Consider the following 15,144-nt stretch of genomic DNA (forward strand, 5'->3'; position numbering starts at 1 on the left):
ATCCTTAAGTCTTTTCAAGACTTTTTGACTTGTTAAATATATATTTTCCCCAACATTTTCCACACTTTTCTCTAAATCCTTTATTTTTAGCATTTTTCCGTTTTCTAAGATCTCTAAATCTTGAAAAAACATGTTTTTTGCTCTCAAAATCTACATTAGCAACCCCTTGTTTAGTGACGAGTTGATCGTTGGTGGAAATGCTGTGCGAAAGTGCCCTAAACACTTTCTTTTATCTTCAGCACGAGAAGGTAGTTTTGGCCCAGAGAATGTGTCCTGGACACACGCGCGTTCCTGCCGATGAGTCAACAGAAATGTCAAGCTCATGTCGCATTAGTAAGCAATTGGCCACTTGTTTCTTTTACGTCTCCAGCCAACGTCTCAAATGGCTGCGCCGCACGGCTGCAGAGCAACTATCTCGACCATGAATCTCTTCTTCTCCTCATGTGGCCGAGGAGAAATCTCATGAATGTCTTCGGTGTATCCGAGGCACATTGTGATCCAATAAAAATATTATCTGATGCCATAAAAGTTTCCTGAAGATGACCATGTTACCGCCAATTTGATCATCTTTTCTTCCCACATATTGCATGCGACCCGAAGAGAGGAGATGGGCGAGGAATGCCAAAAGTCTCGGGGGAGTTTGATAGCTGAGGATATGGATATTATCTCGTGTCCATATCCTCCACCCCCACCGAGCTCGTCCCTTTGACTTTTGAGAGCAAGGCAAGGAGCAAGACGTCGCCCAGTGTATATTTGGTGGAATGAAAATATGCCATACGCTCGATTACACATTACATACGCAATTTATTGTTGCTATTATTGTTGCTTCCGTCTTGAGCGCCGCACAACAACAAAACGCTGGGTTGTCCTTTCGGATTGTGGGTTTTGTGAGCTTGATTTCATGAATCTCAAATGATATTCCTCACACACCGAATGGATTTCTTATCTCATCCTCTCCTTTTCTCTCTCTCTCTCTGTTGTGTGTGTGAAGTATTGTGTGATCTTTGAGTGCCCAGGTCAGGAGTGTGCAATGTTTCTGGCATTGATTGCATTTCCCACATTTGTTATCAATCAATCACTCTGGGCAGCACAAAGAGAGCAGAAGAAGCGTCTCTATTTTGACTAAGACATCCCCCTGTCAACTACCCAAATGCTCTCCCATAAATTCACCGCATTTCCATCAAAGGGAAAAGCACCGACTGACTAATACGCCAAGTTCGGGCAACGAGGCATAAAACACTCGTAAAATATTGGGGATCACTCGGAGAAACGGAGGTCTTGAGGCAACTTTCCACCCCCGCTTGAGCAAGTGAAGCATAACACATTGAATTGTGTGTATCGGCAATTGCAAATTGCCCCGAACGCCAAGTGGCCAAGGGATGATCCCAATGAAGAGGGTCGTTGTCTGTGAGTGACTAAATCGAATTACTCAGCGACTTTTTACCCTTGCCGCCCTTCGGCCACTTATGAGATGCGTCACGCAATATTGTTGCTGCTCAATTGCCAATGATATCCGCATCCGTTCTTGTTTGACTGTGATTGATGGCACTCGGCAGCAGATTGGAATGCTTTAATGAAGTTTCAGGCTCAGAGGGCTTCTGTGGACCAAATATGTCCCCGCCAGTTTGATGCACAGGGAATGCCGACAGAGTCTGCAATCCGCCGCACAGTATATATTCCATGCACAGGTCCTAACTTGGATCATTCAATAAATCAGATGCAGACGAAATAATTTTACAATCGCGCCATCCGGAGCTCGCACACCCCTTCGTTTATGAGCCATGTTATGTAGCTCGAGAGTGGCTTTTGCAAATGTTTATATCCAGTTGAGGTCTATTTGTTCTCTTTGCCGGCGAGAATCACTCACGCTCTAGACCTCAACGGAAAACAAGGTGGAAAATGTGATTGAAAGTGGTGTACAATGCTTGGAAAGCCTGCACAAAATTCCTCCCAGAAATCCCTGAAATATCACACACGCAAAATACTACGAAATCTTTATTACATTCCATTTTACTCAATTCCAATTGGTTTTAAAGACAAATTTTTGTATTGTTTTCGGTGTACATTTCTCCCCGGCACAAGCACACCCCCTGAATTTAACCGCTCGTGTGTCTGTTCGTATGGAACAATGCGTTTATGAATCTCAGAGGACGAATATATTATTTCGTAGGATGTTTTCCCCTTACAAAGAGCAGACAAGGACCCAGGCAGGCATCGCACAGGGTGAAATTTCACGTCAATTGGGGATGAAATGCGGGAAACACTGTGTCTTTTTCACTGAACAACTTCCAATCATCCCTCAAACCCCCGCCATTCACGCTCCATCCTTTGGGAGTTTAGAGGCAAAATGACTTCCACAATTAAAAGGTAGCAAAATCGACTCACACACACACACACATTCGCATTTCTCACCCTTAATCGTGCTTCTAGTGTAAATTATTACGGTGTGTGTGTGTGCACCCCTGTTTGCAGCCCTTCGCCTTGGCCAGGAGAGTGATTCCTTTGTTGCAAGTTCGCCGAAGGGATGAGGAAAAACATTTCGCAGGTGGAGAGAAAGAGAGAGAATATCTCGTTCACTTTTTTCCAAAGGTATACACAGAATGTATATTACCAACGAAAAGGGCACTGAGAGGGAGGAAAATTTACGTTTTTCGGGGGAAGTTTCGCCCTTACAAGTTTCATCTTAGAGAAGACACCGAAACCCCTCGAAGAACAATGGGGGGTGAATGCAAATTCAAAGCAAATAAATAAATTTCAGCGTTAAAACATCGTAAAGTATTTTTTCAGGTGTACACTGTGATTCCAAGAGGGTTGCAAATACACATATATATAGCCAAATTGATTCCTCTCCACTTCAGGGTGCGGGCGCCCATCAAAGCTGGGGTTGAGGATGTGAAGTGTAGTGGAATTTAACATTGATGAATAGTCAATTTGGTGTGGGGGAACTTAAAAATTTAAAGCTATTTAGTGGCGCTCAGAGCTCCACAACTTTGAGGCAGATTTAATGGTATGTATATGAAGAGGTAGCAAAGTCAAGTACACCAGAGGAAAATGCTGCAAATGAAGCGAGAGGTGTTTAAATAATTCCATTAAAAATAGGCGATTCTGAGCTGCTCAGGACCTCATGGTGAGCAAATTCTCCTGTGTTGTTGTTCAGATGTGCTCAACTTTTGTTGCAAAGCAATTTTCACCGGAGTGAAACTTTGTTCTCCCTATATTAGCCCACAAATTTCATTATTGCCTTCACCACGGAAAGCATAATGGGGAGATTTATATGCAATGCCATCACAGCAATTGTACATTGGACTCCCGAGGAAGCTGGTGTGGCAGGTGATGGAGCAAATTGGGATAAATGGCAGAGAGTGCATAAATTCCATGGATATCCAAATTGAATAAAAATGCCCAATTACACCCCTTCAGCTATACCTGGGCTGCAATTAAACCCCCCCTTTATTTGATTAGTTGTGTGAGTTCTGCCACAGGTTTTGAAAAATGGCAGCGGCAAAATATTATTTTGCGACACGCTGAGAAAGTTTTTCCTCACCAAACAAACACAGGATCCGATTACAAATCAATTACACAATATTTGCACCAGTGGCTGCACCCCAACCACCACCCCCTGAATGTGGTGGCACAAAGGAATTGATGAGTTATAGACATTCGCATGAGGGCGCCGTGAGAGAGTAATAAATAATTGTTGGGTGTGAGTTTTGGGCAGTTGCACAAAGTTGGAAAAATCCTACATATAGCAAGAGCTTTTATTGCTTATGTACCGACATCATGCAACGCCACTCCACGGTAAATATCCTCTTTTGGCATTTTGGTCACGTCGAGAGCTAACTTGTATGCGCAAGGAGGTGGTCTATATGTATTGCGATACTGCGGCCCTCGGATTTTGGGGACACATACACACACACAGACACAGAAAACAGGGGGTGGAATTGAGCGAGAACAGGGTGCAATTAAATGAAATCGATCAATTCAAAGCCACTCATTAACGCGGAAATGCCATGAACAAAGGTCTCAACATAAACACAGCCCCGAAGGTGTTCCAATTGTAAATTCTCTGCTCTCAACAATGCAAGCGACTCTTGGGCAGAAAAAGGACTTCCCAAGGGTTGAAACAGAGTAATTTGGGGGGTAAAAAATGCGGCAATAAATCCCCCAGAGTTGGAGGAGTTGAATCAATGGCAAATCAGATAATCCCCCTAAATGCATTTAGAAAGTCAAGTGGCCGGGAAGCGGTTGTAATTGAATTAAGAACAAATCTCACGGAGATCGTGAGATGAATCAGCTTAAATGACTGGCGTTGGGATAAATTCCCTATTTAAGGGAAAAACCAAGATAAATTTGCAAATAATTTCCACTCTCCCCTCTTGGAGTGTTATATCTTTGACTTCTAATTTCCATTAGCATTCCGAAGCTCAAGAAAAGCTCAGGCGCGTCCCATTGAGTGGAGAGAGAGGGGTTTTGCGGATGACTGTGAGTGAGGGTGAGTGGTTGCCACCCCTGGAGTCACCTCTTATTAGCGGAAATTTAATGAAAGAGGGTTTAATGGTCTCCCGCTGTGAAACTGCTTGCCACGACGGATGGGGCGAAGGTAGACACACACACACAAAACTAAACTAAAATGCTAAGATCATAATTATCCCTGATATTCCCTCCGGATATTGCTTGTGGAAGAGGTGCGTATATGAGAAATTCAATATATCAAGTGCCTTCATCCTCAATTTGTGTTCATCAATAATGCAAGAAGTTGAGAACCACCTCCAGACTCTCATCTCACGCCCTTCGTCCTGCGCCAAGGAGCAGCGTCGTCAGTTTGCTTTTTGCAACTTTACTTTTCACTCTCTGTTGTGTTACTTAAACTAACAAGGTGAATTGAGTTAATTTGAGTGTGCGGTTTTACATGACTTGGGCGCACGAGGACGAGAAATGGGACGCTGCGATATTGTGCAGATGAAGTTCATATTTCCTCTCCTGTTAGCTTGGAGATCAAAGGAAACTAATCTCACACTTTGCAGCACCCTGTCGACCTTTCTATCCATCATCAACCCATGATAAGATGTCTGGCAAAAAGCTCACAAAGCTCATTTCACAGAAATCACTTTATTTCTCCTCAATTCTGTATTGTCTGCGCATAATGTTGCATTTTTCAGTAAATTACGAGGTATTAATTGAAGCAATATCAATTGAAAAATCGTTAATATGCATTATACAAAATAATGCGACAAATTTTACATTTTAAAATTAAAATTATCGCCTCAGTGACAGTTTAAATTGCTTCCATTCATTTCATTAACATTGTGGTGTTATTTTCAAAGCTGTTAAACAGAGAAACAGTGACATAAAATCAAATATTCTCGTGGTTTCAAAATAAGATTTTATTTATAATTATCGAAATAAATGTGGTTTGAATTGTCCTAAAATATTCTGTTGATTGAATTGTTGAATGAATTGAACTCTCTTTCCTTTAATGCATAATATGATTTCCATAAAGTAATAAAACTGTCAGCGGCATTTCATTTGCAAGTCACTCTGTTTGTGAAAAATTCAAATAAATTAATACTGTAAATGTATTGAAATATAATAACTGCCAAATATAATTAAAATTTGCATTTTACACGAATATAAATATCAAAATTGAAATCTTTATCAGACGTCGCACTTAATTTATTAAATTTCCCCGTACAATATTTGTGAAAACCTGGGAAATGCAGTATGGATTTCATTTGCAGAATGCAAAAATACAAGGGGTTGCTGAATACTTCAGCATCTTCCGTCTCTGCTCTAGATTTAGATCTTAGAAAATATGCTTAAAATAACAGAGTTGGGAATTCTTTGCGTATTTTATTGTAAAACGCTTTTCAGCTGATAAATTCGCTTTTTATTATTTTTTAATCATACACAATTATTTTATAAATAATTTTTGAAAATATAACGAGATAAAATATCTTTTTTTTTCGAGAACAACCGCGAAATCGCTCTACAACACTGCACCGCCAATATTAGCAGCCCCTTGAAAAGTAGACTTTAGCCGTGCTTCAAGTAATTATCGTATAGAATTCCCTTTGGTGCTTTTGGCTTTGCTTGCTCTTTTCGGTGCATTTCACCCTCGAGATGTGGCAATTTTCGCATCGCGATCACTGCACAATGGCAAAATCTACTTTGCGCGTGGCTCAATGGTATAGACTTTCACGTGGAAAAGCTCTCATCGTGATAATTTAATAAAGTGTGCAAACTTGAGAGTAATTTATATGTTTCATCCGTGTTTCAATTACATTTCACTCTCGACGCCCCGAGCGAAAGCATATAATGCAATTACATTCATTAGTTTTAGATGCGTACACATTAATTAAAAGGTGGGATTATAGCGTCTCAGCGAGTGTTTGCAAGCATAATACAACTTTAATACATATTTAACGGCATTATCACCACTTTGAGCGTCCTTCTGAGCACAACACGCCCACAGCATACGTGTCGAATGGAGCAACAAGGCTCAAAATCATATTCCTACAAGTACTGATGAGGCACATGCTCATGGGCGAAGGGCGGAAGGTGTGAGATGGGGCATGATAAAAGAGCAAGAGGGTGGAAAAGGAAAATGGTCATGAATATTTGATTACTAAATTAAATTGAAGTCATTTGCATAGAAAATAATCTTTGAGGGAAAACAGGTGTGAGTGTAAAATTTACTATCAACTAAAATATCCCCACGTAGATAAATAATTTAATTAGTCCACACGCGTCTGAGGGCGGCAGAGGGGGTAAGTTTAACCCTTTCTGTACATCCCAACAAAATTCCTCCCAAAACGCAATATTTAGCAAACACATTTGCATTGCACTTCAGCTGAGGGATTTACAAAATGTATATATTCTAGAAGGAATTCCAGGGTGAAAATGAGTACAATGTGGAAAAAATTCAATTATTTCGTCATTAAAAACAACGTCCACTTCACTTATTCATTTTCAGATGGGAATTTACAATATTTTTGCTGGTAATTTTGGCAGAAAAATGCACTCAAGTGGGGATTGAATACAAATCTATTATGCGTTTGAATGCAGTAAAAGTACCCAAATTAATGGAAATTTTTCATGCACACGTGAAGTGGCGGAAAATATGCAAATTCTATTATTTGCCAATTAAACTGAGAGAGAGTTGATTAAATATTAAATGTATGAAAAGCGCATTCCATCATGGGAAAACTCTGGATGCCATAAGATTGCAGTTGGAGAGCTTTTATGAGCGACCCAGTAAAAAAAAGCTTGTATATTGAGCTATTTTTCAGCGAGGCAAGCAGCCTTCAAATGTCACTGTGATTGTCGCTATTTGTGTAAAATATTCATGATTGAATTAAATTTAATGGATCCCACATATTGGTGGACTCGGCAATAAATAAAATTTATTATTGTACACCCCTAAAAGAGATGAAAGAGACGCTCTGGTGTGGATGTGAAATGATAAAAAAGCTCAGGGTACGCGAGGGCACATTAATGCACATTCACATCATATTTGCAAATTGACATTTTAATAATTTAGTCAAAATCATCATGGAATACGTAATCGAATGCCATGCTATGGAAGTTGCCAGTTTCACCATTAGGCAAAGCGAGACGACACCATTTGGCGGGGAGGTTAAAATTATTATGGACCAAATATGGTTCATAAAGTTTCAAATTGAGCCAAATTATATTTCACTTTGCCGTTGATGGTCTTTTTCGCAATTGCACGGAATTCCAGTTTGTGATTTTATACATGTGACAGTTTTTTCGCACACACACCCCCGTCCAAAAGAGCCACCACCCCCCAAAATGCCACCCGCTGTCCCCTGAATTATGAGCGACACACTCCGAGACGAATGGCGCCACATTTATGCTGCTTGCATCTTGCTGTGTGAATCTGCAATCAGCATTTTGTGCTCCTAATACTCTGTCACAAGGGAGAGATTATATGGCTAAAACAGTGTACACCACTTCTTGACACTTCCACAGACACTTCCAGAGCTCTGGCAGTGCCTAAAACATGCATTTTCCCTCATTTTTCGAAACTTTTTAGACTTTTCCATCCGCTTAAAGAATCATAACCTCAAATTTGGATCGTAATTGTTACCAAGGAACTACATTTTTACTTGTTTGACTCTGAAAAGACTTACAGACAAGTATAGTATTTAAGAAATATATTAAGTTTTCAGATGATATTTTGACGTGTTTAAATTTTAAATCGTTCTTTTGGATGCATTCTTGACCATAACCTAAAATTTATCCTGAAATATCTGAAAGAATCCTTGATAGAAGCTTATTTAGAATTTTGCTATTTTAGAGTAGAAAATTATTCAAACAGCTCTTAAAATAGACAATTTTGTATTTTGAAACTATATTTTTGAGGTTATGATCAATTTCAGCGCAATTAACACAGTTTAAAATCTGATTACAAACGCTCAACTTCACGAGGAATATAAATTATTCCAATTTGACTTCACAAAATGTTGTTTTCCAATGTTATTTAGTTACTAAAATTTGCTTAAAGTTAGCAACATAACCTAGAAAAGCATTGAGATTCTTATTGAAGACCATAGCGTTAATTTACTTAAATTAGTAGCTCTTAAACGCCACTTCTGGGCCATAATATCTCCCCCTTGCTCTCGCCTTTTTTCCCACCAGAGCTTTTCGCAATTGCTCTGGCGCAAAATGCACATGGAAAAAGCTCCTAATGCTCTCTCGGGATGTCATTGCTTGTGAGACGCTCTATAAACGCCTCGAATGACAGCCATCGTTATCCGAAATGATCCATATTTATTTATGCAGTTTAATCTGAAATATGTTAAGAGCGACACAAAATACATCATGTTCAACATATTGGATGGATATTCTGTTTGTGATTCCACATACGCGACATCAGAAGAGATGACAAAGAAGAAACACAAATGGATTCAATAAAAGACATTCATGCGAATTTATCTATTCATTCTTTTTGAGGCTCATAAATTGAGGGGTGCATGGAAAACTATGAAAAGTCAATTGTGTTTTTTTAGAAAGATCTTAAATACTTCTTAAGTTTAGTTGGATTTTCAACAACAAAAATCAACGAAAATCAACATTTGGAAACTATAACGTTTTCAATTTATCTATAAACTTGCAAAATTTCAGTTAAAATTTCAGTAAATAACGAATAAAATCATATGAAAAATGCACTCATTTAGATCAATTTTACGACTTTATGGAAAATTCAGCATATTTTCTAATTTTGCTCTCCTGAAAAATGACAATTGTGATGTTTTAATTCAATTATCGCAAAACACATTCACAAATTAATAATGAAGTCAAGAACCTTCATATTGATGTACATTGAACTTTCATAACTCAGTCATTTATTGGGATGAAAGCTCTCAAGATTTCTCGACTCTTCAATCACATTTCCTTCGCATTTGTGAATGAAAGTTTAAGGGGAAAATTCATTAATACATGTCAATCAGGATGAAAAATGAAGAAATATCAATTTCACCAAATTATCATTCAACTGGAAAATCTCTTGTGACTCACGCGGAGTTTCTATGACTTTTCCATCTCCATAGAATCTAAAGGGATGAGGAACTTGATGATGAAGCATTTGGGAAAATGGAGACAACTATTGAAAGCGGTGGGAAAGGACAAAAACAGTCGATATTTCTAAGAAAACTTTCCAACCAGGAGATGGAATAGCCATAAATAGAAAAAAAAATCAGAGTGATTCGTGCATAAGAATAAATTTGGCAGAAGAAATTAGTTGTTTTTCCTCCCTCTTGAGCATTCAACTCCGCATGTTAGTTTGGAGCTGCCTTTGAAGCGAGGCACTTTCTCAAGACATCTTTCTCGAGAGAGAGAGAGACTTATTTGCTCTGCTAAAATGTTCACTGATGCATATTTGCTTAGCAAAATACATAATACACATGTAAATAAATCTGATCCTGTGAATTTTATTTAGTATTTTTTATCGCCACGTACTTCTCTCTTCATGTCCTATCAAATATTTGCTCATTGCTCTTTGAGCGTCTTCCGCCTCGTCTTCTATCAAAAATGTCTTCTTCTTCGTTTTTTTTTCCACCCCAGTTGGGGGAAAACGAACAAGTTGCAAATTCAAGTTGTAATATCAAATAAAACGACTGTTTAAGTTCCCAAAACTCTCTTGGCATGTGAGAGAATTTCTCGTCCACTGTTTATTTGTACTTCTTTTGCCATATCTTTTGATGAATAATTAAGGAGTGGGAAGAGATGATGAGACTCTTGAGGGTGAGGGAAGTGGCATAAAAAATTTGGCCATATTCAAATTTTCTCGTCATGTCATAAAACTTTCATACTCCGAGGCTTCCGGGATTTTCTATTTCTTCAACCCCCATTTTTCCATACCCATAATGCGCGCCCACATTTGCAGTCTGACAAATGACAGAAGGTGGATGGCATGGAATCCTTTCTCCCGTCGCGGTTTTTATTGTGATCACCGCAAATAAAATGACTGACGGGGTTGTTCTGTAAATAAATAAACGTCGCCCGGAGCCTCACTCCCACTGGGGTGGCGCAGATCACCGGAAAAGACGGACCACCGCGGGGTTTGTCACGACTTTATGCTGTACAACAAGCAACCCCCCAGACGGGGGTGGAATGCACGGAAGCTGCGCCACTTGTCGCCACAGAGACGACATGGGAGACATTCCATCCCAAACTGGCAGAGAAATCGCCCCAAATGAAGAGTTAACGATCTGTTTATGTGGCTGAGAATGACTGGAAAACTCACACACGACTTTCCTCAAGTCGCCTCTCAATTTCTCATTTGGTAAGACTCACCATTTATACCCAATTATTGGACATTTTCCCAAACTGCGTCCCCAATGGTGATGAATGAAACTTTTATATCACACCGTTTATATACGCTAAAAGTGGAAAAAGTCCATCTTGTCTTGGCTGCATTCGTTGCACAGTGTGGTGCAAAAGTGTCACTAAAAGTTGCATATATTTTTTTTCCTTTACTTCACGCCAATTCAATTAAAGAATGCAACTTCTTCCTTCAAATAGATTTGCAAAGGAAAAAATATTCTCCTTATATTAATTTCAAAAAAATACATTTAAAGTCAACTTATTCGCGCTCTTTTGCACTTCACTGTCTGTCTAGTGACGATTGAATGAAAGTTGGGTGGAAAAAGAAAGAAAACTTCACTTCCATGACGACTTTTCAACGACTCAAGAAGTCAGAGCGAGGAAAAAGTGCTACAGAAAATTGTCCACAGAGTTTTATGGGGCGCGAAAATAAATTGGATTTAATTTTTAATCACAATTTTACTATGCCAAGACTGCCTTAATGACTCTGCATTCGCATTCTTCTTCCGCATCAAACACTAATTTTCTAAATAAACAACTCCAACGCCAATGGATGAGGTTAATTTGCGTTGTCTTGAAACTTTGCACGGCCCTTTTGTCATTAATGCGAAATATCCACTCGACGGAATGGCGAAGTTTCCTCACCATCAAAGCCATTCTCATGGCTATATATAGCGGAATTATATACATTCAATTTTCCCCTTGAATGAATTGATTTTACGACAATTTCTGATGACTTTCCTTTCTTTCATACTCGCCTCAATAATCGTAAAAGTGAAAAATTATTGGACAATACTTAAAATTTTAATGACACAAGATCGAAATCCCACTCACAACGCATTTCTTTAATGACTCTCTGGCAAATTTCTTCCCCTGATGGCGTTAATTGAAATGAATTTCCAAAGGAGACGAACAAGTTTGCGGGGGAATTTTTCGCAAAATTTTCATGATAAAAGCATTTTCATATTGTAAACTTACATTGCGCCAACGTAGAGAACATCCTTCTTCTCATCCAGCAGGAATGTTCTGTAGTACAATGTACCACAGCTGAACTCCCTGACATGATCTGCAATTGTAAGAAAAGACGAAGAAAAGAATTGTTAGACGAGAAATTCCACAACAAAACATGAGAAATATTTCCGTTTAATTTATATAAAAGCACAACAAAGAATCCCTCTGACAAAACCGAAAAAAAACCTTCAACCCAGTGAGAAAACATTCTGTATATGCGTTGAATTATCCATTGAGCGTTGACGAAGGGAGTCGCGGAAGTGATACACCTTAAGTATTAAAGCCCACATTTGAAGTCATCTTATGCTTTTCCCACCCAGGCGATTCGAGTGTAAGAAAAAAAAGAAGAAGCAAAATTGGCCCCTGGAGGTGGAAAAGCAACAATGGTGAAAATAGCAATTTTCATTTTCTATTCATCCATTTAATCACACCAAAACATTTACAAGTAATGCGTGAAAATACGATGGAAATTCCAGCTGCGTCATCGTCTCGTTAATTTATTACTTTGCAATCAAAATTATCAAATGACTTCACACAAAATCCCCACCCGACAAGACACTCTTCACAGAGGGGAAGCATTTTCAAGCCTTTCATTCAATTAAATTACGCCTTTTTTCCCACCCGCTCGCAAACACAATGCTCATCCCTGTGGCCGGAGCTTTTGCATTCAACTGGGAGGAAATTTCAATTCAATTAGAGGCAAATTTCACATGAGAGCCAATTGTGAGCTTTCACTGCAGCTTTTCTGCCCAACCCGACGCTGTGGTTTAATTGTTTGGCGCTTTAGAGTCGGTACAAGGATATTTTCCATCTTGAGGCAATCTCAGATAAAGCCTCACAATACTTAAAAAGGGTTAAGAATTTGTTATTAAACCGACTAAAAGTCAAATTCGCCATTTTTCTGCAAAGCTAGTCCAAAATTTAGCGTCAATATCGCGCTGCGAAATTTGCCAAATTTAACTCAGAATCCTCAAAATTGTTAATATTACTCTGAAATTATTACTTTTAAATTTTTTTCAGTTTACTTTATTGGTATTTATTGGAGTTTTTGAATGAAATATGGCAAAATTATAAGAATAACTTAAAATATTACATTCCAAAGTGAATTTTAATTAGTCTTTGAGTACATTTTATCCAAACAAATTTTTAAAAAATCAACTTTTCATACTTTACATGGATTTTTTCTAAAGCTTTCAAGTGAAAAAAAATTTAAGATATGAGAAATATTATATTCATTCAGAGTTAAGGAAGATTTTAGGAAAATTCTGATAATCAACTACAATTTTTAAGTCATTTGTTCAAAGATACAAATCTCAAAATTTTTTTTAACAAGTAATAGAACAGATAATGAGCTTTTCAAAAATACACAAATTATACAAATACGGTTTTCTTACCGCAATTTCACATAAAAAAAACCCCAAAATTCATCTTGTTTCGTGATGAATTCGTAACTCTTTCAACATCTAATTACTTTTACGGCAGTGATCTGTCAGGTAATCAACTCCGAAATAATTTATCTACAGTGGCGAAGGATTTAGGCGTCCCTTCCACTCAGGTGAATGTGAAATAAATCCCATCGGCAAGTTTGTGTGAAGCACGGGTCAGTGAGTAAATTATCCATATACACGAGTCGAAAATTTTCAATGGCCCGCCCTTCTTGTAAAAGTTGCGCTGGGATGGATTTTTACGACTTTATATACAGTTTTCTTGGGAGGAAATCGGTGAGAATGAAACAAGAGAGAGAGAGAGAGAGAGTAAATAAAAATGAGGTTTATTGCGTGTAAGAGAAATGGTTGAGGCGGGATGAAAGGGTTGAGCAATGTCTTTTCAATTTTATATGGTCAATGCTGTGTGTCAGAGTATTTTGTAGGGAAATAAAATTATTTGCTGTGTGGCATCAGAGTCGCCATGGAAGAAATATAAAACTTTAGAATTTATGTTTTTTTCCCTTCGCTGCGGAGAAACTTTTCCACCCGCGCGACTCTCTCTTTGGGGCGCTTTGTGGGAGAGTTGAAGAAATATTGAGAGTGTCTGTGACGGTGAAAATTGAAAATAAACAATGAGATTTACCACCGAGAGAAGCAAACTGACCGTGTGTGCGGTGGAATAAAATGGGCATTGATATAAATAAAGAGGCGGAAAAATATATACTGCAAAGAGGTAATAAAGTACTCTCGGTGTTACAAATTGGTTTATCAATCACTGGCGGCAAGATTAGGTGAACTCTGTGAACCTCCTTTCCCTCAATAGAGTGTTGAGCGCGCAAAATGAAGAGGAAGGTGGCTTGGCAGCTCAAATAAATACACAACAGCCCCCGCCAGAAGAATGGGCTTAGAAGGCAGCAAAAAATCCATTCACTTTTCACCCTCCCGTGGAATTCCCGCCACAAAAGCTCCCGGTGGCACGCAACAAAGCTTCCGAGCACGACACAATTTCCACATGGTTCAGTCGATAAAGCATCCCACAGGAAACTGGCGCCGAAGGATGCGGAGTCCATCGCTGAATGATGATAAAATGATGGGAAAAGTGCTGAATTCCTATCTCTTGGGTGTACTTTTGGCCACAATCCCTTGTGCTATATGGCTTCGAGGAGTCTTCACAGTCCAATCTTTGCCACAGAATTAAATCAAGGATATCCTCTTCGCCTTCTTGCTTCCCCAAACGACACCGCTTCCATTGGGGGAATTCGCCTTCGTGCAGCGTCAATTGTCGAACTTGAGCATTGCACTCTCTTCCGGGAAATTTCACATTTCGATCGATTACCGTCAAGTTGTGAGTGCATTGCGAGAGAGATCTATGAAATTGCTCAGCTAATGATAGCTACAATGGCTGAATGAAGTGCTCTTTTTCAGCCACCAAGGGGGAGAAATTTTCACTGTTTGCACATTAATTCTCAAATTTCCATCCGATATTTGTGTAAAAATCCACTTAAAATCGCTTTTTTGGGTGTCTTTTCCAACCATAACCTCAAAATATCACTAAGAGAACCTGAAAAGACACCATTTTGAAGCTTTCTATGACTTGCCAATCAATTCAAAATTGCTTATTAAGGGTTAAAATTGTCCAGAAGGTATTTTAAAGAAAGGTTTTCCAAGTTTAAACGAATATTTTTGAGGTTATGTTCAATTTTTGAACAATTTGTAGTGTTTCTTGGCATGAAAGATTCGGAATAGCAATGTTTATTGCTTGTAAATGCCTGATTCTGTCAATGACTAGCGATTGATATGATAGAATGCGAATTATTCACTAAATCTGTTCTTGATTGCTAACATAACCTAGAAAAGG

The 15,144-nt window shown here is 38.7% G+C and overlaps 1 protein-coding gene across 2 annotated transcripts in view; it reads right to left on the bottom strand.

Annotated features, from left to right (window-relative positions):
• LOC132261338 (semaphorin-2A) overlaps positions 1–15,144 on the bottom strand; it is a 147,568-nt gene that overhangs the window by 64,835 nt on the left and 67,589 nt on the right. For both annotated transcript variants that reach the window (XM_059760159.1, XM_059760160.1), the window contains exon 3: positions 11,827–11,914. In XM_059760159.1, the coding sequence (XP_059616142.1) occupies positions 11,827–11,914 (88 nt within the window). The remainder of the gene's footprint in view (positions 1–11,826; positions 11,915–15,144) is intronic.

This window comes from Phlebotomus argentipes, unplaced genomic scaffold (assembly GCF_947086385.1).
Source record: "Phlebotomus argentipes unplaced genomic scaffold, Phlebotomus argentipes genome assembly scaffold_18, whole genome shotgun sequence".
NCBI classification, from domain to species: domain Eukaryota; kingdom Metazoa; phylum Arthropoda; class Insecta; order Diptera; family Psychodidae; genus Phlebotomus; species Phlebotomus argentipes.